Raw genomic sequence first — 26,178 nt, forward strand, 5'->3', positions numbered from 1 at the left:
GAAACAATAATTCAATAACGATACATGTCGTAATGCGCAAAATGCGAATTCCGATTTTCATATGTCATCGAGCAGTATCTTGCGTTTCGAATGTTGAAAATTATGAAATGGTTAGCAAGTGTATAAGTGATCAAAAATATAGCGTAAGAATGTGAGTTAAGATTTCATTCGAAATTTAATATTATGTGCGGAATTTTTTTTACTGTAACTTCAGTAAAATGTACCGATAGTGGCATTTTTGGATCAGAAGTGAGTATTAGTTTCGTGACGTTTTCGTTTACCCAGAAATGTTTGCTTTAGACTGTTTCTAAGGATAACTCCCAAAAAAGGTGAAGCAGTAATTAGAAAAAAATCTATTTTCATGTTTTTCATATTTATTATTAATTATATCGACGATATAGGCTGGACTATAGGTCTTCAGCAATAAAATAATGAACCGCGGCTAATTTGCCCTCAATAATTATTGGCTGATAAGTGGCATATGTCATATGGTGGTACTGAAAAAGAATATTGAATTATAATTGTTAAGTCTGAATAAATTTCTCGAATACAAAGGACAAGTTTTTTAAATTGACCTAGAGGGTTATTGTGCTACTAATACCTTAAAAGTGAGACAATTTTCATTTACATTTTTGCAAATGGGGATAATGTCATAAAAGCAGTCGGGGATATCTGGAAATTGCACTTATCACTCAACAAGTACCATGATAAGTAACCTGGAGCCAAGTCCTAATATTCCTTATCCTTTCATGCATTCCTATGAAGTTGACTCTAAGTTGGCTGGTGATTTCCAGGACTCAAAGAAGCATGTGTTGTTGCAAAGGCGAGGACCAGACCAAACATTCAGCGCAGACTTGGTAGTTCTGTCTTGGAGACTTTATTTTGAAGCACATGTGTTATGGATGCAGGGAAAGAAACTTGTAGTTCAACCTTCTGTGGATGATTTTGGAAACATACTGCTCTGGAATGGAGATATTTTTAGCGGCATATACAAGGTATACTTTGTTCTTTTAACTCTTATTCTTAGTGAAGTAAATGGGTTTTTCTTTTTAAACGATGGCAAGTTTAAAATTAGATAGACATGTTGTCAATGGCCAAAGATCCCCCAGTACATAGCAAGTTTAACTCACTCTATTACAAAGAGAGTTGATGTGCTCTTCCGAAGAATTTAAGTACTGAAGTGGATTCTTAGGAATTTGCATATTACTACCAAAAAAGTTTCTCAGTGAAATTGCTATTGTTATGCATAAATAAAGTTACATCCTTTGGTAGGATAAGTGGACCATTTTACATTTTAGTTCAATGAATTGATTTTTAACACCATTGGTTTATTTAATTTGAAGTATTTTAAATTTCCAATTGTTTTTTATGTGAATTTGTTGACAATATTGCATTGTTATTGTCAGTATTTATTACCTAATCCACAGAAAGCATCAGAAGATGTTGGTGATACAGCTGCTTTACTTAGAGCCTTAGCTGAAAGCACTCCTGCTGGTATTTGCAGTATTTTTTCCCAAGTTACTGGCCCTTGGAGTGTCATTTATTGGAGTCAAAGCAAGAAAACTCTTTGGTTTGGTCGGGATCCTCTTGGCAGACACAGTTTGCTTTGGTGTAAAAATGATTCTAGTATTATTTTGACGTCAGTTGCTGAGAGAGGTCATCTAGTAAGTTTTAGAATTAATCCATCAAAAAAGTTTGTAAAAAGCTGCTAGCCATACTCCAAGATTCTTTGTTCAAGGGAAAAATCATTTCCTACCAGTGAGAATTTTGCATGTTATTTTGGGGCAGTACTACAGAGTCAGTACAAAAAGTATCGGTACTGGTTCCAAAAATCAAAATTTATTGCAGTTATCATTACAATTACTTGATAATCTTCAAAATACCTTCCTCGTGCATTGATGCACGTAGTTAGGTGCGTCTACCACTCGTCAAAAGCCTGTTGGAAGTCAGTTTCCGGAATACTGTTGAGAACCTTTGTCGTCGCCACTTGAACTGCCTCGATGGAGTCGAACTGATATCTTTGAGCTCCCTTTTTATTCGTGGAACAAGAAAAAGTCAGGTGAAGCCAGGTCGGGGCTTTAGGGGGGGGTGAGGCAACGTTGCCATGCCGAATTTCGTTCTTGTGAAATTTCCACCCATGACAGTTTTTGCTCCTCGCTCAAGACTTTCGGCACCAGCTTCGTGCAAACTTTCCTCAACACAAAATCCTCTGTTACATGGTGTTGATGGTTCCGACTGAAAGGCTGGTCTTCCCACTGATAAGCGCAATGGTTAAACACATGTCAGAGTCCAAAACTTTTTTCACTTTGGCCACCCGAGGATTGGTTCGAGCGGTTGTCGGGTATCTGACACGGTGCTTGTCTACGACGAGCTCCCGGCCTTCCTTAAACATTTTGTGCCACTCAAAAACTCTTGTGCGGCTTAAGGCATCATCCCCTTAAGCCTGTTTAATGAGTTCAAGGGTCTCTGATGTGGATTTCCTGAGTTTAATGCAAAACTTCACTGTGTAGGGTTGCTCGATGGTGCACTCCATGCTGAAATGACGACACCACAAACAATCACACGTCACAAAAATCCACCTCCTGTCTCAATGCATGCCCGGAGGTGACTGAACTAAAGTGCACCTGAGTGGTGGGGGACCCCTCTACCAAGCCAACCGGTCACACCCCCATCCACTGCTCCGTTGAGGCTACAGCGAACCAGTCACGATACTTATTGTACGGACCCTGTATGTCTTTAATATATTGTTGCATGATCTTTCAATTTGGTTCACATCCTGGAATTTTTTAGAGTGCATGTTCTGTGTTCCAGTCATAAATTGGATTGGCCATTATTTTTGGTTTCAACTGTTACGTATGGTCTTCATTTCTTCTGTCAGACAGCAGCTTAATAAGTATGTCTAACTTTGGTAGGTGGTTGTGGGGGTCAGAGATAATTTAAATATGTTGACAGCAAGCTATTATGTACTGAGATACTGCTGACCTCTTGAGGGCTTACCCTGATGCAATGGTGAAAGTAAATAGGCAACATAAAACTCATATTTTAAGTATTTTTGATATATGCTGTTTTTTCTTTGATTTGGTTTGTATTTACTTATTCAAAATTTTGTAATCTAATTTGGAATTCATTCACTGTTCTGCAGAACTCAACAAATATGAAGATCTAGAAAATATGTTACGTAATTGAAATGATAGCAATATTTACTGAATTTTATTGCCCCAGGAAAATCCTTCAAGTAGCCTGGTATCCCAAAGCACTTTCAGTCAAAACTATCAACATGTGATTTTCAGTAGAATAAACCTCTCTGTCCATTATTTATATTCCCTGTGACAGATTCGCACTAGCGAATTTATATCGGGTCCCAATAAATAGAATATAGAGTGTAAATAAGTGAAATACGCTACCAGAGGTCCAGTATGACTAATTTCTGTAGTGTAGACCTACCAATATACATCCAACTGCTGAAGTGGCTCGTAATTCATGTTTACCGACATGTTGAACTGACCTAGAGGTGGGAGAAAGGCCTAGATATACTAGATACCTTAAGATTACTTCATATAAATTAAAACATTTTGGTCGAATCAGACAATCCTACTGTTAAGCTTTGAATTGAACGATGATTTATTTAAAATTGAAAATTGGCCTTATTTTTAGGATATATTCCTGGAAGTACCAGCAATTGGGCTCTTTGCATTAGACTTCAACTCTTCTGATCCTGACTCTATTCCTGATTCCACACTGTATCCTTGGAGTCATCTGATGCCTGAGTTGACATTTGGAAAACACACATGCTTTGAGCAGGTAGCATATCGTATTATTTCCATGTTAATGCTCTTAGAGTTGCTTTCAACGTTTCAGAATTCTCTGAAAAAATTATTGCTCAAACTTTTTTCTCTGTAATGTTGTGGCATTCAAAATTGTCTGATTAAGCATGACAATAAATTTTCCGAGCTATATTGGAACATGTCCACAAGGATAGTAACTAAAATTTTATTTTATAATCTAGGACTCTACTTAATCAACAGTTACTTTTGCAATTTGTATTAACTTTTGTGATCATGGTAATTTGTAATTGATTTTTTTGATTGATTGACATAGTGAAAATTACTAACACTAGGTGAAGATAAATCCATTCTATTAATTTTAAAGAATGTTTTTTTGTAATGTAGTATTTGCTGGTGTATAGGACACACTTTTTCCCTCAAATAATGGCCTAAATATGAGTCGCATCTTAAGCCGGCAATTAAAACTATGAGGTTAATATGCATTAAAAGCTCTCCTCATATTAGTATACATTTAAATGTCTTTATTGCATTTTGTCGTTTTGCAAAAGAGTGGTATTGAATAAATCTTTCCATAATTCTTTCTGTTCTGTAAAAATAATAATAAAGGTGATATATTTTTTGCTTCAATCTGAAGTAGAGAGAATTCAGGTAAAATGAGTTCAGGGTAGTAGTAGTTTTGAGGGGAGGCGACCGACAGCTGAGGTCATTTGCGCCATAGGGGATGGACAGGAAAGGATGAAGGGTGGAGAGAAACCCGGCGTCGGCATTAGCCTACTCTTTACGAAATGCACCAAGGGGTCCGCAGTTTAACGTCCCATCTGACGGACGGCGTACTCACTCAAAGTGCCCTCCACAAAGCACCTCAAGTAGGGATCGAGATACCTCTGAAAAATATTCGACACCGCCGGGATTTGAACCCGCTCCCCTGACATCTAAAGTTATGACTTCTCCAAAGTGCACATGTATGTGTTATTTTTTCTGGCAAAAGCTGATGAAGTCATGTATTTCATTCCAATATAAATGGTGTGAATCCCAACTTTAAGCCAATCTCCCTTGGGGTGCATTCTGGCAGTAAATCCGAATCCTTCGTAACTGTGGGAGTTTCAGTAAAGCACTATCAGCCATATCCGACTCTTATAGGTGAATTTATCATTTGAATTTTGAGGGGTGAGGAAGTAGCTAGGAATGGCAGTGAAAAGGGGTAGATATGCATGTAAAGAGTAAGCACAATGTTGCTAGGAATGTTGTAAAGGTGCAGATCCCAAGCAGAAGTATTTCCCCTTGATCCGGGACTTGGACCATTGACTTTAAAAATGCCTGGCTGATGCTCTGCTAATTTATCAATTGAGGAAGCTGCTGAAATCTACTGGGTTTTATGCAAGCAAGTACCCTGATTTATTGGCCAAGAGATGGTACTTGGGAACTGGTTCACTCACCACCAGAGAAATGGATGAACACACAAGAGGAAAGGATAACAGGGAAAGCTGTAATTCAGTGTCATAAAAATTTAAAGGCCTCTAAAACCAATTTCCTCCTGTTTACTGTCTTCCATTTCCTCCCATTTTTCTGAGATCTTCCAACACATCATCCATCCATTTTCTTCTATATCAACCTCTCTTTCTGTGTTTATAGACCTGAGTGTTTTATTAGATCTTTTATTAAGTATTAGATCTTTTTAAGTTTCACCAATCCAAAAAGTTAGATTTTTTTTCAACTTTTGTAGTTATTGTTTAGTAGAAGTTTTGAGATGTGGGTATGGCAGAGAATGGAGAAATTAAGTTGCGTGCAAAGGGAAACAAACGCTGAAGTTTTAAATTGGGTAGACATAGAGAAAGATGCTGGGCAAATCCAAAACAGATAGAGAAAGTGGATGGAGGAAATATGTGGGATGTTGAAGGCCATGATAGAAGGGAGAATATTTGGTAAGTAGTGTATAGGAAGGAAGAGGGTGAGGTCTTTAGACAGAAGTCATAAAAAATGAAGAAAGAAATAATGTTCGGAAAAAAGGAGAAGTACTCAAAATATTTAGAAGTAAATAGTTGTGAGGGACCAACCAAAAGCTAACTTTAAAAGATAGAACACCTTGAATAAATATTAACTCTCTCATTGATTACAGTTGGAGCTATGACATAGTCTTGGCATCTCCTGCTATTAATTTTGATATATTTAGCTTCCAGGTAACTGTGATGGCAGCAGCTTGAAATTTTCCATTGCAAATGACATCATCAAATCACAAATTGACTTGAGAAGCCATACTGACAAAATGGAAGGCTGTCAAGCCTTACCAAATGAAGATATTGCAATATTACCCGCGAATGAAGCTCTCTTTTTCCTAAGGAAGTCATGGGCTAATGTTGATAACAGACTGGAAATGTTGCTAGAGATTTTAAAGAAGTCAGTTAAAACAAGAGTCCAAACTGAACCAGGATTATGTAAAAATTGCATAAAGGGTATGTTTTTCAGTTACCCAAAATATGCATCCATTCAATATATTTACTATATTTTGGGTGTGTGGTTTTTTTGCTGTACATTGATAAATTAGCTCTTATTTTGATTGATTGTAAAATTGTGGTTGTCTGTTCTACCCCCAAAATTCATTTATGCTATATGCTATTTTAAAGCTGTTCTCAATATTTGACCTTAATTGCTGCAGGGTATGACTGCGTATTGGTAGGCTCTGACAAAATAACTTCTGTCCAGATATCATCCAAATGACGCTATACATTACAAGAGGAGTTTTAGTGGGAAAGAATGCAATGTTAGTCAGAATTTAATTTTCATCTCTGAATGGCATTAGTATATGACAATTTGAAACATTTTTGTAGAATATTGTGTTCACCTTTGCTATGTTTGAGTGCTGTGTAATTATTAATTATCTGCAACAACATCCATTTTAGGTGTCCGTGGTGTTGATGACAGTGGGATTCGTTGCCCACACCCAAAGATCTGTGTACTATTTTCTGGTGGAATAGACTCAACAATTCTGACTCTGCTGGTTGATCTCTTTGTGCCAGCCCATGAAGCAATCGACTTGCTAAATGTAGCTTTTGCCAAAGGAAAAAGGGATGAAGCAATGCAGGACTCAGAAGTTTCTGATGAAAGTAAATGCACATTTATTTATTAATGAATTCAATGCTTTATCCACCCAATTATAATTCAAATAGAAATGGTTCCTCTAAGGAAGAATTTTTACTTATTCCCTTTCAAAGGAATTCATTTAAATTCCAATTGTTTACTTTAATTGCACATGTATTTTATTGATATTCAGTTACAGAAAACTCGATGGGTTGATTATTGGGGTTTTCCATGGGTTGAATATTATCCATTGTGGGTTATCATTGCATGATTTTTCTGCTGGATAAATATTTTTCAATTCATGTTTATATTCATAAATACTCATACTGTTTTGCTCATTAAAAATGTATTGTGAGTTTGAGTTACTGATTGTAATCTATTTTATGCCATTTAAAATCAAATTATAAGGTATATTTTTGCTTGATTCTTGAAACAATTTTGGTTTCACAAACTATGCTGGCATTTGGGCATAAAAATAACCACTCGTACTGCAAGATATTTAAAGTTGTCTTATTTAAGTGATGACATATCAACTGTTGACATTGTTTGTTAAGTAAAAGAGGCTTGGAATATTACATGAAGAATGAATAACTGATGGTAGCACTTTTCCGCTTGATATCAAGTGGATGAATGCTATGATCAGTTATTCATTATGTTTGACTTCCACTGCATCACGTCTGAAGCTACCAATTTGTTACATGGAGAAGTTACTCATTATGGAGTGAAGACATTGAAAATCAAAGTTACTCAGTTTAATTGGGGAAAAATGATTTCAGTGCAATATGATGAATGCATGGAGATACTTAGCTTACAATTTTTTATAATACACTTCCTGTTTTTGAAGAATTTTACTTCATGACCTTGAAGGAATGTAAGAGTTTATGTGATGATGGCAAAATGCAAAGAAATTGCAAATATGACATAATGGCATCTTGAAAACTAAAAGTTTGTTTACACTGTGTTATGTAAAGTTGTCTTTAAAAAGGAAGAACAACAATACCATGTTTAATTAGAGGGCTTAGAAAGATCGCTATAAAACTTGATTGAATTCTATCATCATCTTTATAAAAGTTAATGACCTTCATCGAATGATAATTGACTTTGAAACATCTACCTGTATTTCCATGTTGTTCACATCTTCAGATTCGCTCTCCCTCCCACTCAATTTAATTATTATTTGTTTGTATTCCATTACTGCAGCACTTTTGCATTACTATTGTTTTGTGTGTTCACAAACCCTCACTCACTTCACTCTTGTATGATAATAATAATAATTTTGAGAAAATCCTTCAATTTCAGTTGTACATTGCATCTGAATCAGGTATTGTTTTTACGAATTAATGAGCCTGACTTCTCAATTCCACATCTTTGGCAGATAAAAAAATATTTTAACTTGCTGGCAATTGAAAAAAATAATATGCAGAATTATAGCAAAGTCATAAGTTGTGAAAAATTTCTGAAAAAATGCAAAAATCAAGGAAAACTGAGTATGTCATAAAAATAAAAGTTTTTTCATCCTCAATGCAAAAGCAAAGTATTATGTTTGAGAGAGCATAGAGCAAGAATGGAGATCAACAGCTGGCGGCAAGTGTTAAGATAATCCTGGGGAGAGGGAGGCAGATGGATTGAGGGTACTTGCTTTGAGGGAGTATGAGAACTTGCCATATGGGTTTTTCCATTAAAATACACTATAACATTTATTATTTATAACACGATTAATGTAATTCTAAAACAATCATTTCTCAGAAATCTTGTATAGGTTCCAAGTCAAAGCTGGGATGTTTTCAGATGGAAGATGATTCTAAATTTGTCAATGACATGTTAGAATAGTGAACTAAAGTTATAAGACACAATTTTTAGCTTCTAAATTATACTCTTAACAATAACATATGCATAATTTTTTTGTAGAATCAAAATGTGGAAAGCTTTTTGAATATTTCTTGCCAAGTGGGCTATTTCCTTAACATACTCTAATATTTAACGCCTATATAATTATTTTTTAAATTTAGTCTTAATTGAAAGCAGCCTAGTTTTCACCTTTTGAATCAAATTATTGACATGTAATAACGAGGACAATCATAAACACCTATGCCCTAGGTGGAAGAAAACCCACCCTACATTAGGACCATGTGGCCTCTGGGTTAGCAGGCAAGGAAATTATCCTGCCACCACCAAGGCTGGCCATCTGTACTACCTTTGAAACTAGATGTCTTCTTGATAATTGATAAATATTTTGCAAACCAGTTTGAAAATTTTAATATCTATCTGACTCCTTTGACAGTATTTGCATATCAGAAATATTTTTTTATATGCCGGAAGAGTCCGTGACATGGCAATAAAACCATTAATAGTGTTGCAAGGAAACCTCAATTTATAACATATGACTCAGGTAATACCCTTTTTAAGATATCTCTTATAGTATTAAACACATTTATTTGACATAACCTTGCTACTACTCTGTTATGGAATGTTGATTTGGTTTTTTAAAGCCTAGTTCTCCATTAAATAGCAGGGTTCTTCACTCATTTTAAGATTTAATTTTTTTATCAATAGGTTCTTGAAAATTGTCTTACTATGTATGTGAGTGTCAAATAACCAGCTGATTGCCATTAGATGTTCTTCATCTTATATGCTTAAATACTTTTCTCATTTAAAAAGTTACTCGAGTAATGTTGATGCCATAATTCTGAGGATGCATAAGATGCAATGTATATTGTTTTGTAATTTAATATACCTAAACTGAACTTGACCATGCTTAGAAAGTATGTCTTTACATATGTGTTTCCATGTTATCTCTTACAAATTAGGATATGGGAATGAACCTGATGGGGAAGTCCATAAGAAAAGATGTTCCAAGAAAGAAGTTTCTACGAAAGGTCTAAGTGGTCATACTTTTAGTGATGTTCCTGACAGAATTACTGGAAAGCAAGCTTTGGAAGAGTTAGCAGCACTCTGTCCCACTAGGATGTGGAATTTTGTTGAGGTAATAGTTAAATCATCAATTGGAACATTAATAGGGTTTTAAATTTTATAAATGCTTTGCTGATTATTATTACTAAAGAAACAATGATTACATGAAATACTATGAATTCTTGAACTAATAGGCAACTTGTTTCATGGCTTTGGAAGTTAGCTGAAAACTGAGATAATTCTTCTGTTTTAAGTAAGTATTGTGGAAATAAATCATACTTGTATTGACACAATAAATTCTTTCCTGTGGTAACACAGTCTTTGATTCTGTCTTAGTGCATTACAAATGGATTTCCGCTAAGTATCAGCCTCAACCGTCTCTCAAAACATCTTTACATACCTGGAAGTGTATGATTACTGAATGTATAAATTTATTTGCTTTCAATTTCTTTGAAAGAGGAGATGATGAATATCGCCTAGTCATGGATCAATAATTCGACTTAAATAGGTCACAATGTTTGTGTCCTGACCCCTATAAAAATTAAATGTGGATTCTGTTGTCAGATTTAACTTGTTATTAGTCAGGTGATTCCAAATTACAAAAGTGAAGAAAAAATTTGTTTGCAGGATTTCAGGTGCATAAGCAATAGTCTACTGGGTAGTTTTTGCTGGATCCTGGTATTACACGCTACTGTACTTCCTTGCTTGCTTCCTCTGTATTACTCTCTTCAGTATCCAATTGGCTATGAAATCCACTGCGTCCACTTGTCCTCCCAACATCTTTCTCTCTTTTTCTACAATGCCTGGAACTTCAATGCTGTTTTTCTTTCCATCCATTTTTCTCCACGCCCATACCTCACAAACCTCCAATTTATGCTTATCTTCCCTCAAAGACCAGGTTCCCAAACCATACAAAACTATGCTCCAAATTTAAGTTTTCCCTAGTTTTGTCTTTGCAGCTTACTAAAGGTGCCTGTTATCAACTCCTCCTCTTTATAAAATTTATTAACCAAACACAATTTATGTTTTAATATCACTAATCTGCCTACCTCGTCCAAATTCTTCCGAAATAGGTGAACTGTTCTACTTTTTCTAGGTAATGTTCCCCAGTTGCAAATTTTACTTTAGCCTTTCTATTTCTTGAGAATTGCATGACCTTCATTTTTATATGATTGATTCTCCTCTCCTGCCTATCACACTGATTCTGTGATTGTTGTAACCCTTATGGTGACTGGCCAATTAGTGCCCTATCATCTGCAAATCTAATTGCTTATGGAGGTCCCCACCTAAACTCCTGCCTCCAGACCTTCCCATGCCTTATCATTTCTTTGCATATATATGAGAAAGAACAGGTGATAATGAACATCCCTGTGTTACTCCCATGCTTAGCACTTCCCTGTTACTCTCCATCCACTATCTGCATTTGTGCAGTCTGTAACATGTACAGATTCTGGATAAGTCATCTGTCCTTCTGTCCTTCCAATCTACTCCTATCTTTTGAAAAATGTTCTTTAGTGGTACCAAGTTTACTCTGTGGAACACATTCTCAAAGTCCATGAAGCATACAAATATATCCTGGCTAAAGGTTAAACTCTTTATGTTCCTTTCTACTTGTAACCTCTATTGGTATGTGTAACCCTCCCCTTTGTAAACCAAAATGGAGGATAGACATTAATCTGCCTTCTTCTCCATTCTTTTGTAAATGATCCTGAGTAATACCTTTGATTCTTATAAAATCAAGTGTATAGCCCTCAAATACTGCTGATTTTCTCTTTTTGCAATGGTTGTCAATAATGATCCAAAAAAATCTACTGGTCAATTTCTTCCCTGATAAATGTTACAAATGAGTCAATAAAATCATTATCAACATCATATTCCCTTTTTATATCCAAACTCTCTGGCATATTTATCTTTACCATAAAGTTTCTCTATTCATTCTGTCCATTTTTTCATGACCTCGTTTTATTTGATTAATACCTGTTGAAGCTCTTATTCTGTAAATAGCATTTCCTTTCTTATATCGTGACAGTTGTTTCACCTTCCTTTAAAGCACACCAATTCCACCCTGTCTCCATAAAATCTCCATATCCTAGGCTTACTTTTTCCATCATGTTTCCTTTGCCCTATCATTTTCTAGCCTGTTTATTTTTTATCTCTTTGCACCTTCTTAGTAATTCTTTCATCCTACTGGGGCAATTTTCATTACTCCTGCCAACCAGGCTCAGTACACACAAGCCCTAACGCCATATCAAGGGGGATCGAGATGGTGCGGGGGCTAACGTACTGGCTTCCCACCCTGAGAGCGCGGGTTCAAATCCTGGCGGTGTTGAATATTTTTCAGAGGTATCTAGATCCCTACTTGAGGTGCTTCGTGGAGGGCACTTTGAGTGAGTACGCCGTCCGTTGGATGGGATGTTAAGCTGCGGACCCCTTGGCGCCTTTCATAAAGAGTAGGCTAATGCCGACGCCGGGTTTCTCTGCACCATTCATCCTTTCCTGTCCTTCCCCTATGGTGCAAATGACCTTAGCTGTCGGTCGCCTCCCCTCAAAACTACTACTACTACTACTGCCATATCAAGGTTGTAGTCCATGGGGAGGTGTGCATACATTAAAGAACTAAATTTCAGGTTCTTGTGCTATAACACGTCCTATGCTCTTGTTGACCCTAAGCATTTTTTTTTTTCAATTTTTAAGACTGATCTCGTCTTTGGTTGTTCTAGTGTTTCAAGTGCTTAAGAGAAGGCTACATGGTAGTGGATCTGTGACCATCCTTGATCTCTTTTGATACCAGCAGACACCCTTCGCTGTCATCCACCAGCTCTCAGATGATATGGTGTGAGATACTGTTCCCACTTGGTGTCCATTTTCTTAAACTGTGCCTTCAATGTAGCAAGTATTGTTATCTATAGTGGACATGCTGGGACATCTGTGGTGCGGCCATCTTAAATGTCCATCCTGCTTCCGTAAGGCATTGCCCTTAATCTAAATCTGGTTTAGAGGCATGACAATGATCCTGTACACCTAGATGCTGGCAATTTTTAGTGGTATTATTTTTTCATATTCTATAATACCCTTGAGTTTAATTTTCCCATTTACAGGTAATTCACTTTTTGGTAATGCTGTATTTAAAGGAGAAAATAATAACTAGATAGTATTATTACTAAAATAACTTAAATATTTAGATAGTTGACAATGCTTTTTCCATGTTCAATATCACAGATTGATGTGACAGTGGAAGAACTAAGTGAGATACGCCGGGAATATATATCAGATTTGATCCATCCCCTGAACACTGTGCTGGATGACAGCTTAGGCTGTGCAATGTGGTTTGCTGGCAGGGGTTGTGGAACTCTCTACTCCATTAGAGGAGCTGATGGTAAAGAATCATTCAGTATTTCAGAGAACTACACTTCTCCAGCAAGGGTAAGTCACAAGAAATGAAGGCAAAATGTTTTTTTTTCTTTGTTATTGAATAATAGAAGCAGAAAGTGCATTGGTATTACTTCAGTATGAAGCTTCTAATAAAATCATAATACTCAAGGTTTACGCTTTGTGTATTTCAAAAGTATGTTTTTATTCAATTAACTCAGGTTGCAATCCTTGGAAATGGCGCTGATGAACAATTAGGGGGTTACTCCCGGCACAGGTCTGCATTAGAAGATGGAGGTTGGCCATTGCTGGCTACAGAGATTTCCCGTCAGGTATAATGAAACAGTCACTTCTATGTCAATATATTGAAATCAACATGAAAGGCATATTGTGTAATATCTATTAACTCTGAATGGTTTTTGTTACATAGCTGCATCTGAATATGTTGCCATGAATGAATTGACTGCCAATATTGCTATTCATGGAATTAAGACAGTGAACCTGCAAACCTTTGTTACTGATATTTATACAGATCATTGGCATTATTAATTTAAGCATGATGCATAATTACTGCCATGCAGATAATTAGGCCCAGTGATAATGACATTAGGAGTTGAGTTGAATTAGGAAAAGAAGCATTTGCAAGGAAGAGAAAATTGATGACTAGACCACAGAATGTGTTGATACCGGAATATGTAGGTAATTTTATATGGAACATTGAATTTTGAGATTCCAAAATCTGATTTGAGAGGAAGGAGGCTGAGTATAGAGTGGAGATTTTGAGATGTGGATATCAGGAAGGATGATGATGGGAGCAGAAGAAAAGACTTAGATATGTTTGGGGACTGGAGGAAATTCCAAGGGAGAACTTTAAGAAGGCAGAATATGTTGATGGAAGAGATATTGATCAGTGGTGGGATGTTTAACATGGTTGAACATGGAATATTACAAGGGAAAATGTTTGGCTGACTTGGAAGAAAAAGGAAAGGAATATGAATCTTGAATAGATTAAATGATGGTAGCAAAGTATATAGAGATGAATATAAAGAGTAAGGCAAAGCTGAAAGTATGAACTGGTATACGAGGTGTGTTCAAAAAGTAAGGTGACTTTTCAAGTTTTGCGGGCCACATACATTCGATTTTTTTATTTTGTTTTATTAGTGCACATGTCCAAAATTTTTTTTACAGTTTCAACAATATAGCATATTTAATTTGTTATTGACAGATACAAATGTTAGACATGTTTTGGTGTGCTCAGCGATTGTTTGCTACAAAAAAAATGGATCAAAGAAATTGCATCAAATTTTGTGTAAAAAATGGTATTAAGTGCTCTGAAACAATTGAAATAAATGTTAACAGAAGCATATTGTGAGTTTGCTCTTAGTAAAAAATATGTGTAAATGTGGTAAAAGTTCTTCCAAGATGGCCCAAAAGATACCAATGAAGAACCTCGCTCCGGATGCCCCAGCACGTCAACAACGGATGAAAACGTTGAAGCAGCGAAGAAAATTGTCTTGAAAAATCATCACATCACTATTAGAGAAGTTGCTGAGGATGTTGGTATATCGGTTGGCTCATACCATGCAACTTTTTTGGATGTTTTGGACATGAGACTTGTGTTAGTAAAGCTTGTTTTGTAACTGCTTAAGTTTGACCCAAAGAACCATCGCACGAGCATCATTTAGGAGCTGTTGAATGACATTAGTGATGATCCTGATTTGCTTAAAAGGGTCATAACTGGTGACAAATCATGGGTATTCGGTTATGACATCGTGACTAAAGCCCAATTGTCCCAATGGAAGAACCCAGGAGAACCAAGGCCGAAAAAAACATGTAAAGTTTGATCAAATCTCAAGGTTTTGCTCACTATTTTCTTCGATTACTTTAATGTAGTACATCAGGAGTTCTTACCACAAGGTTGTATGGTCAATAAGCAGTATGACCTTGAAGTTATGTGCGGTTTGCAAGAAGCAATATGAAAAAACATCTGGAATTGTGGAAAAACAATGCATGGCTTTTGCCTCACAATAATGCACCTGCTCACTCATCGTTGCTTGTGAGAGATGTTTTGGCCAAAAAAACACCATAACTATGCCTCGGCCACCATATTCACCAGATTTGGTCCCCTGCAACTTTTTCCTGTTTCCAAAACTGAAGAGACCTCTGAAAGAACGAAGATTTGCAGCGATTGAGGAGATAAAGACTGCATCGCTGAAAGAGCTCAAGGCTACACCAAAAAGTGATTACTAGAATTGCTTCAAGGATTGGAAAAAACAATGGCACAAGTGTATTATATCTGTGGGGGATTCTATTGAAGGGGAAAACTTGAATATTGAATAATAAATAAATATTCTTTCATTAAAATTTAAAGTCCTCTTACTTTTTGAACATACATGGTATATCATGGGAAAAACTCACTTTATTTTATGAGGAAGTGTTTAAAAAATCCAAGGTTGTTTATAACTGCTCAGGCACTGTCAGATGTAGACTAACTTAGGTCATATGATCAAAATTCAATTTTTTGGAGTTTAGAATGAAAATAAGTACCATATTTTCCCATCGATAGTGCACACCCAGAACTTTGTAGTTCTCATGAATTTGTATAGATACCGCGTATCCAGGGGTTCATAGTTATCTTGAATGTGTATAGATGCTGTGCATCTGTATATTTTTTTGATCATCTGAACACTTTTGGAAAGATACTCGTGTTATCGATCAGTATATGCTCTTTAAAAGTACAAATTTCATTGATATAAAGTCATGACATATGTTATTTTTCCAAAAATATGTTTAAACTAACAATTTTTGAAAACATTCTTTTTGGCCTTTGAAAGCATTTTAACCATTAAAAGAATTGATGGATTGCTCACCAAGGATGAAGGCTCAGAAAACGTCTGACTCATTTGAATGATGAAGATCAGCTTCAGTTTATCACCATAATAACTAGCAAAAAATACTAAACCTAATGCAGGAATTTGACAAACTTACTTGACTTTGTCACAGGTGAGAGACAAAATGTATTGCCTCCTTCCTGGAGTGTGTGTCATGTAGCTTCTATAGAACTGTCTAAGAGAAATGAATATAATGCCGCATTGATTTAATTGAGCCACCTTTTTTATGTATTCATCAAATTCCATTTTTAGCATTGATTCCCTGGCTTCTAAGCCAAATTCTTCTTCATCTTGGAAACTTTGAGCATCTTTGTAGATCCCATTGGTCGAAAGTGATTTTAAAAGGCTTCTTAGGTGTACATTTATTATTATGAACTGAATGAATATTTGATGTTAATGTGTAGATAAAGAGATATTGAGCAAAAAACCTTAAATTTTTCATATATTCCTGCATTGTTCCTGCCTAATTTTTATATAAAATTAGGCAGGAACATCTTTATTACAGTTATTAAAAAAATTTAGAACCATATCACAAAATCATTCATTCCTATCAAAAGTGATCTCTGAAGTATTTGCCTTTGTTGAAAATGTTTTATGCTAGACATTTTCTGATGGGCTTTAAGAGTTCAAGTTTGCTGGTTCATATACATGAAATGAAGTAGCAAGTCTAAAGTAAACCGTATAGCTTTCCTCTAAATAGATATCAGATAGTGCAAAAACTCAGTTTGAAATCAGTTGCCAAATCATTTCTAAAATCTCCATATCTTAATGTCAGGAAATGGATTACCAATCCACGGTCCTCTCTCATGTAAGATCAATCTTTAACCTTCTGTAGCAATGTCTTTATAATCTAACTCATTTAATTGTTTAGAATCGATACCTTATGCTGAACAGGTTGAAATAAAGTTACTGAGTATGTAACTGAGTATCACAAACCCTTGGATTCAGAAGATGCTTCCATATTTTCTCAAAACTGATCAATCATTGGGATTAATATAATTATTTAAGCATGTACAAAGGTTTTCCATAAATGAAAAAGAAACACTTTGTTCCAATCCACCACTTTATTACAGGTACGACTAGTTTCGACGCTACGGCGTCATCCTCAGGTACCTAGCCGTAGCGTCGAAACTAGTCGTACCTGTAATAAAGTGGTGGATTGGAACAAAGTGTTTCTTTTTTATTTATTAAAATGAACTTCCACAAAGTTGAGGCTGAAACTATTGAACTAAAGGTTTTCCATGTTGAAAGTTAACATAAAAGTAATGAAATCTAGATTTATGCAACTGGATTGCCACATCTCAGGATTATGCAAGTAGTATCTAGAAAAATATAACTTTAGTATTAAAAATTTTTGGGAAGCACTGGTATATACATACGGGGCACCATGAATAAATGCAAATGCTCCACAGTGTTTTCAATTGACTTACTTGAATTACTTTTATATTCCTGGTAGGTGAAGAATTTACCAAGTAGAAACTTGGGCAGGGATGACAGGATAATCTCAGACCATGGACGTCAACCTCGATTTCCATTCCTTGATGAAGCTGTGGTGTCTTACTTATCGTCATTACCCCCATGGGAAAAGGTGGCCGCGAGCTCTCTTACTTCCAAGAAGAAGAATAGTGAAACTTTGGGGAGGACTCCTTTGACTATGAAGACAGGTGTTGGTGACAAAGCTCTTCTACGGCTACTGGCCCTCAAAATGGGTTTAAAAAATGTGTGTACTTTTCCTAAAAGAGCCATGCAATTTGGAACTCGGGTTGCTAAATTAGAAGCAACAGGAAAAGAGAAAGCAAGTGATGTATGTCAAAGGCTGAAAATTTCATGAGTAAAATTTTTTAACAAATTTTTTACTTTTTCTTATAAAATGTGAGAACAAATTTGGAGGTGGATTGGATTTTGGAGAGAGAAGATGTCTTTACCTTGTCATTGGGTCAAAGATGATTGATCCTCTCAATAATTTTAACATTGCCATTTTCAGAAGAACATGAAGGCTTAAGACGAAAAAATTTAAAAACTGAAAACTGTCACAACGTAATTTTCATCCCAACCGTGCAAGATCTCTTTAGTCCCAGTCCCACTCTCCATCAATGTGTCTCTCATATTCTTTTCCAAACCCTTCAACACCCTCCCCTTCTCTTATTTGCTATCAGATCCTATTCCTATGCCACCTCCCTCCAACACAAATAAATTTACCTATTCTTCTCTAGATCATCCTGTCACTCTACAAAACATATAACTCATGTTTTTATGTGACACAAATTGACAATTCATCTGTCATGCTTAACTAATTTATTTACTGTGGAGTTAGGTATTCAGCTCATAGATTGACTATAAATAACCATCTAATACCATGGTTTCGATGCTGCGCATCATCATCAGGTAGCATACATAACATTTTTTCAACTTGTATAGTCTGGCTCCAAGAGGGGAGTAAGGGAGAGGAGAGGGGGTAAGGCAGGGGAAGTAAGGGGAAGGGGTAAGTTGAGTTTAAGTGCAGCAACCTATTAGTGGTATGGTTAGGGGGAGGGTAATAATTGGAAGGTTACTGGCTAAAATTTGTCAAAGTTTATACTAATTAAATGATCATTAAATGAAGAACACAATGTAACACTTCACATTGGAAGACTCCAATATCTTTCCGCACCAACCCTACCCCCACCAAAGCAGTGATGATCATCAACCATCCCTTAAAAAGGTCAAACCATTGCAGACAAACACCTCCCCTAATTAAATGTAGAACACAATGGTTTTTTTTTCCGTCGCTATTTCTAAGATCGGTGAAATGGCCGTGAAATATTAAATCTGTATTGTGGAAGTGTAAAGTTTCTTTTTTACCCTCGTAATGAAGCAATTTCACAAAGTTAAACCTAAAACTGTTATGTTCATCTAATACATACTATCCTACGTAGTAGGTAGTATAACAGATAAAAGTGATCTATTTAAAAATAATGAGTGGAATCTAATAGGTTTTAGAATTCTTAATGTGATACCTTAATTTCAAAACTCTTTATCCTGTAGCTTCATGCGAAGGAATGTGAATTGCAGTCAAGAAAAATTAATGAATTTTTAATGCAAAATTACTACTTTTAATTGCGTTTAATTTTTGTATATACTCACTGTTGAGACTATTGTAATTTGCCCATTATTTTCATTCCATTTTGTTGGAAGAATAATTTTTGACAGTTTTAAGAATTACAGGTTTTTCATTTAAATTACATTTTCATTTCTTAAACTGCAGGAATCTAATGGGCCCTTTTCTTAAGAAAGTGTAACTTGTTTGATACAGGGGTCAGAGAAGAATTAGGAATTTTTATCAGGGTAAAGTTCTAGGTGATAGGAATCATGTGTTTTGGGGTTGTATAATATCTATTTGATTTGTCCTTCCCCTCAAAGCTCTATCACTATGCCAATGATCTCCATCCTGTTCTTCAAATTTTGCCCTTAAATAATTTTTTAGCTCAATTTGTAAGATGTATGGTTGCCAGTGTAATTGTCCCCCTTTCTATTGCCCAAATAATGGGTTACCAGTGTATAACACAGTACCTCGTACATGCACGTAATTCACATATTTAAAGATAAATCAATGGCCTTTTAACTAGAATATTTTCATGCTGAATTTTTTTGTTGATCTCACTAGTTCAGGGAATATGTTAGTATAGTTTCCAAGTCATAGCCGCAAAACATCAAAGGGCTAAACTTTTTGACGTATGTAGTTAAAAAGGTGGAACAATCATCATTATGTTACCTTTTAGCTGCTGGCCAATCTCCGTGCATTGGTATTCATATACAGCGTAGCCGTGCCTTAAGAGCCTCTTCCGCTTTGTGGTTACCTCTTTTAAGTGGCTACTATTTATTGGTATCTGGCATATTTCCCATGTAATCAACATAAATTTCCTCTCCTTTCAGCTACCACTATGATTGGAGAGCAAAGGCCATTTCATTTTTGTCCAGAGACCGGTTTTATTTTTAAGGGTGTAAATGTTACATTGCAAACACTATTATACTCATGTGTACTAGTATTGGAACTAGCCAACAATTTCCATCATGTCAAGGTTTGAGTAGTGGTAAGCCTTTGCTGGTCATTCCCCCCTGAGAGGGAACTGCCTAAAGCAGCAGACTGCCCACATGAAGGGGTGATCTATGGAACGAGGCACGCTGAGGACTATCCATGGGCCTACCTTAAGTAATTTAATCTTTATGACATAAAGGTATAAAAGGGATGTAATGGCCTTCAATGATGATTTATTCTGGGAATCCTCGACAATCCAGTTAGCTTGCTATTGACATAGTGGATTCCACATTGAATAGGTGAATTCCACAAAGATTCCCAGATGATGATACTTATTTCAACATTTCAGGCTAAGAAAACTTCATCTTGGGAGAATAGCATATGTAATTTCTATTCCTTGCTGTGCATTGTATTGGACAGTCAATCAAAGTGTTTCTGGGGTTGGTTCCTTTCAGAATAATAAATAAGTGAAGGCAAGAGAAAAGTTGCATCAAGTCTGGAAAGAATAGGGAGGTGAACATAGAGATTGAGGTTGGAGTTTCAGCCTGAAAATTTACTGAAGGTCTTAAGTACAGCTGGAGGAAAATATGTGAACAGAAATTAAGAGTGATATTTTGAAGAAACTGGAGAAAAAGAAGGATAACAGAATGAAAAGAAAGATTAATCCTGAGAAAGTGCCCGAGGTGGTTCAATATGCATGAGTCTTAACTAACTAGTTGATTTGTTAACTGGAGGAGATAACCAGTCAGCGAGCTGATTATTTAAGAACATGAATGATGGAAGTATTCACTGCCAACAGCACCCAAAAACTTGAAGAATTCCATTTTTTAATCCATGGCCGATTCAAATGAGAGAAAATAATGACCTTACCTTGTTACTTATCATGGCCTATATTTACTAGTAAAAGTGTTTTCCTTAATTTTTATTGTTCTGTGCATTTTAAGTGGGTATTTGGAATGAAATTTTGTTTTAAATGTTTTTGTACAAAACATGCAGTCATCTTCTAGGAATTGTTTTTGCCAATCAAAATGGTGCTTGTATTTGGTTATAAGACACTTTAATGTAATTTTATGTGACATACTTAAATAATTCTATGCATGCATTCAACCAGAGGGAGTGATATTGTCTACTGGGTAGATGAGCTGACCAGAAGGCCTGGGTTCGATTCTGTTTGATGCCTCTGGGCATCCTCAACATGTGTGAAGGGGTTACATGGGTGGATGGAAAAAGGCATTTTCCCTCTCGGCCCTTTTGGCTGGTCCTATTTAGCTGCGGTGGCTAATGCTTCTTGATTGCGAGCAGTTTGTTCATTCTGTGTATGATGGCGGTGCCTTGGAGCAAGCCTTGACTAGAGCAATACGCTGTTGTCAAGGCGTGAACAAACGACCATATACTACGTATTCCATCTCACGCTGGATTCTAGCTCCCTGCTGTCTGAACTAAATGATCTTGGCCTCTAGCTTAATAGAGATATTCCCTGCCTTTTCTCAAAAGGGGCCGATGTTTTGGCTGTAGTTTGAACCACGCAGTTCACTACCTAGATTTTGGAAGTTTTTCTAAGTGCCTCCCTCATCTACGGAGCCACTCAATAGGGTTGGCTATTTTTCCCCTAGAGAAACATTTAGGTGAATAGAACACTTGTCTCAGGCTTACTTTTCAGCACACACGGAAGTATGCGGAATTCCACCGCATTCCAAGAAATGGTAGAAAAAACTGCCATTCCACAATTCAAAATTTATTAACACGACCATGGCTTTGTTACTGCACAGCTGATGACGTTGCATGGCAGCAAAACCATTGTTGTGTGATAAATAAGTTGTGGAGTTACGGAGGTTTTTTCTACCATTCCGTGGAATTTAAGCGAATATTTCTATGTGTTCTCATTGCTGCGCTCTTAAGTGAGATACGGATCACTTAACTTTAACCTCACGTGCTTAGTTTGCCGCCGTTGGTGCAGCAAGCTCGTCAGCGGATGGGGTTTCTGTGAGTTGCGGGGAAGAACATGAGGTCCGGACCCCTCTGACTTTGCGGTTGGGTAAGATACGTCTGTTGCAGGTTCTGAGCGTATTCTCGCCGGCCTAGTTTCAAGATATAGGAATATTTCGAATCTGAGACCACAAAGAGTATCATATCTCACCCCATTAAACCTCTATGAGCAGGCTTGACGTGCAGCATGACAAGCGAGCTGACGGCCCCCTGACGGCCTCGGTATTTTATTATTTATATATATTCTCCGAGTCAATTATTATGTATAAGTATACGACCCTGATGGCCATCTATTATTTGCTCATCCTGTCTTCCGTAAGAAAGTCTCATGTAAATGAAAGCTATATAATTTCATTCATCATACTAAGACAAGGAAATGTACTTAGGGTAAAATGTATGCAATGGTAGGCTTATCGGAGAAACTGGACGTCATTTGGGGTAAATGTTATGAAAATGGAATAGTAGGGGATCGAAGACGTTGAAAAGGGCAGGGTAACGTCATTTATGGAAGATGCCATGAATTGCTCCGCAGACGTCAAGTTATATTCAATCGAGCCAATGATTGATTCATTGCAGTCGAAGAGAAGTGAGGGGGGATGGTGGTAAGGTAAGGGTAGTACGATATAACGCGAGAAGTTACCCTACCAGTGTTCCTGTTCTCAGTTGCTTCCCTTGAAGAGCCACTCGCTGAGCATCGACTTGCCCTCGTGCGCTTGCCGTACTCATCAATTCCACCGAAATACACTTTATACATTACCTTTGTTTAAGCGGTGCCACCACTCATTTGACCTGATATGTCAATCTCTGTCTGAGACGATCTAGGAGAGCCATGGAAGACGTGAAGCGACAGTAGTTAATGTTGTGCGTCGGAAATTGGACATTCCAGGATTCACATAAGCTGTGGGTTAAGGTGCAAAGCATGCGAAATAAATGAAAGCATCTAATTTGGCAATGGAATGTTAAATTCATAACTTAAAGAAGCACTACTCGCGCATTGCTGCCGTTCAGTAAAATTGATTTAACTTGGAAAACTTTTAATACGGGCTTATAAATTCCAGCTCCCTTAACATTTAATTAAACTGCTATCAATACCTCAAGAAACATAAGTACTAGTATTATTTCGAATGATCATGAAGAACAAATAGATGCGAGAGTACTTCACGCCTTGGTGTAAGTTTACAAGGAAGTGGTTACACTAAATCACTGGCAATTATGAACAGGGTGTGAAAGCATTTTAACCTGATCAGTTACCTTTTTATTTTACATTTCTTAGCATTCTATACATTAACCGCAAATAAAAAGATAGTTTTGCTGGAATGAAAATATTTACTAAGAAAATAATTTTGGAAATTTCATTTGCCGTTCATTATATATACATGTGGAGAATAAATTTTGTAAAACATTATTTCGGGCTTGAAATGCCAAAATTGTGCTCAAGAGATTTTTTCTCATAATATGTCGTTTATACTACGTTATACACAAATAATAATAAATATTGGAATTAATACAGGATATCCATGCGTTTAATAGATGAAAATTTCTGCTGTTTTATAGGATCTCTTTTAAAATGGTATGAACGGAAAATTAAAAGTAAAATCAATATCTGGTTGATCTTCTAAATCCATCGGTTTACACGCATTGTGTTGTCTAATTTAAACATCCGTTTGTTCCTCTCGCTTGCATATAGCCAATCTTTTTGCCATTGAATGAATCAACAGCAAAACCCGAAGAATAATTTATTTTGCATGAAAATTAAATCTTCTGAGATTTTTCTAGTTTCTTACGACATGCTCCCTGCGAATGAAGCTCTGGTGTGGAACAAGCCATCTGTAAATTTTAATAAAAAAATCTTTCGGGAGCAACAAATAAAGCAGAAGAAACCTTAGTTTTACTTAGGGCTCCATTCAAACACGATGAAATAAAAAGGAGGCGAAAACAGCGATGAATTTTGAAAAATGTGGGAAAGTCGAGGTGGAGGTTTTGTCTCTTTCAATCTTCCGTAACTTATAAAGCTTCTGCGTATGTGAAAGTCTCTCGAATTTTGCTCGGTTTCTGATCATTTAAAGAAAAACGATGCCTTTTCATCGATATTCTTGTTGTGCTGTCGTACGTGCGATTTGTAAGTTCTTTTTGGTCGACGTACGCAACGCATGGGTAGATGGAATGTGTAGTGAAAACCCTCAGGGGATTTCAAACCACTTACGACACGAGAGAGTTTTCTTTCCATTCCCCAGGAAGTTATTTTTACGTTAAGTAGAGTATTGCAGGAGTGGTATTTGAGAATTGCTCGTTTCAGCAGTATACTATTCAGCTTCTCATGTAAAATAAAACCTCCAGTAGATAGTCCACTGCATCATTCCTTTTTTCTTTAATTATCTTTTATATTATTGGTTTGAGCGCATAAATCGTTTTCACGGTGTATAAAAGCTAACGAAACCTTAAAGTAAGACAATCCTAGATATATAATAATGAATGTATGGTCATTAACCTAAATTGACATTAACAGAGTGGATAAATATGAATTAATAAACGCAAAATTTTACTTATGCTTCAATCGAGTTGAGATTTCATAATGCTCGTACAGATAGGTTTAACATAATGTGAATTTATAGTTCAAACATATAAATTATAACATATAAGAGGTAGAATTCACGGTTAAACAAACCATTTTATATTTGGAATACATATATATTCAGACATTGATGCTCAAAGAATATAATATCTGTTTTGATATGGAATTTTAGTATTTGCACCAGTTATAATGTCTAGGAGCCTCGCTGACATGGTTGGTGGCTTATTTTTACGCTTAATATCAATCTTTGTCATAGAAACATCTCATTGGGAAGGTAAATACGTATTTGGATCACAAATTCCGAAGACAGGCAATGCCATTGAATCATCATGGATGCTCTCCGTCAAAATAATTTAATTATTACGGGGAACTCAACGCGTATTGTAATCACAAACAATGAGGACTTTATCCTACCCATATCCCTGTGATTCTATAAAATATTACTATATGTAAACTCGTCCTTTTCTCACCATGCTCGCCCTTGCTCTTAAATGGTAAAAGATTTTGAAAACATAAAATAATCTCGATGCTCGATTTCAACTAACAGAACACCCACGTTCCAACAAATTCCAATAGATCCAGCTATATATTAGTCTAGACTCAAGTAATTGTTGTAATGTGATGTTTCAACTCTTTTCGCCCTTAATAAGGTCTTTAGCCTGGAAGTAAATGTCTAAAAATGGAAATTGACGACGGGAAAGTCTGGTCTTGCATAAGGGGTCAGCCGTTTAGCACTTCATCCGACGGAGGGAGTGAACTTACCATTTTAATAATCAAAGCTATGTTAATGTTTTTATTTACCAAATCTCAAGTAGTCTATTGTTTTATTTTTCGTCGTAAAAGTACAGATTTCTCTGATTAAAATCTAGCTCTACACGCCCGAAAACACTGGCCCTTCAGAATGATAAGTACGTTTGACCAAAAAAGGCTCCAGGCGTTAAAATTGGGAATCACAGCTACATCGCTCACCAATTTTCAATGGAACACTATCTTAGAATAAAACCCTCTTTGTGACATCCACCTAGACCTTTATGAAAATGTGATATTTGAACTCGTAGTGTGTTCATGTTGAGTGGTTCCCCATGCAAGGAGCCCTCTCCGTCAACGTGTGGCTCATAGTGGGGAATATTTGTTGGGAACGCTCCAATTCATTCCCTCCCATGTTACCCCCCCCCCCATTACTACTTCCCCTTATCTGGGTGACAAAAATTAACTAAAATGTACATACATGCCAAATTGTTGATTTTGACTATATGATGGGGAGATTGCGTTGGTGGTAACCGTTGAAGACAGCAGTCAGGTAATTGAGAATGCTCTTTATACGAGCGTGGAAGACCCGAAAAGACGCAATTTCTTCCGCTCTCCTTTTTCTCACACCCTTCCCCCAGAAAATTTTCAAAGTCGTCTGAACCTCAACACGCCACAACATTAAATGCCGAAGGGGGGAGAGAGCGGGAGGGTCGCCCGGGGGGAGGGGAAGAGAGCAAGGGCAAAAGGGTGTGGTGTGGGGCTTAACTTAAAGCGTTTCCTGCTCTCGGGGAGACGAAATTAATTTTCTTCGACGAATGAGGAAGT

General features: G+C 36.5%; 2 protein-coding genes across 4 annotated transcripts in view; one reads left to right on the plus strand and one right to left on the minus strand.

The window, feature by feature from the left end:
* Positions 1–26,178, minus strand: part of PrBP (Prenyl-binding protein) — a 53,321-nt gene that overhangs the window by 1,655 nt on the left and 25,488 nt on the right. The gene's annotated exons all lie outside the window — the stretch shown is intronic.
* On the plus strand, positions 116–17,873 carry LOC139686356 (asparagine synthetase domain-containing protein 1). 3 transcript variants are annotated; one of them, XM_071583540.1, is made up of 10 exons: positions 116–249; positions 795–995; positions 1,428–1,664; positions 3,655–3,801; positions 5,956–6,235; positions 6,683–6,886; positions 9,668–9,843; positions 12,990–13,193; positions 13,361–13,471; positions 17,487–17,873. In XM_071583540.1, exons 1-10 carry the CDS (start codon positions 184–186, stop codon positions 17,859–17,861), a joined length of 2,001 nt encoding a protein of 666 aa, XP_071439641.1. In that variant the 5' UTR covers positions 116–183; the 3' UTR covers positions 17,862–17,873. The 3 variants fall into 3 exon arrangements, with proteins under 3 accessions (XP_071439641.1, XP_071439643.1, XP_071439642.1); XM_071583541.1 differs by lacking the exon at positions 116–249 and adding an exon at positions 254–329; XM_071583542.1 differs by lacking the exon at positions 1,428–1,664 and having other exon boundaries at positions 118–249.

The sequence above is a fragment of the Hetaerina americana genome, unplaced genomic scaffold (genome assembly GCF_022747635.1).
Source record: "Hetaerina americana unplaced genomic scaffold, ioHetAmer1.1.p SCAF_14, whole genome shotgun sequence".
In the NCBI taxonomy this organism is placed as follows: domain Eukaryota; kingdom Metazoa; phylum Arthropoda; class Insecta; order Odonata; family Calopterygidae; genus Hetaerina; species Hetaerina americana.

Excerpts from the sequence above, each read along its gene's own strand:
- LOC139686356 (XM_071583540.1), top strand. The coding sequence starts at position 184 with ATGTGCGGAATTTTTTTTACTGTAACTTCAGTAAAATGTACCGATAGT. Across the intron at positions 3,802-5,955 it reads AACACACATGCTTTGAGCAG|CTTCCAGGTAACTGTGATGG; the intron begins GTAGCATATCGT and ends TGATATATTTAG. Across the intron at positions 6,887-9,667 it reads CTCAGAAGTTTCTGATGAAA|GATATGGGAATGAACCTGAT; the intron begins GTAAATGCACAT and ends CTTACAAATTAG.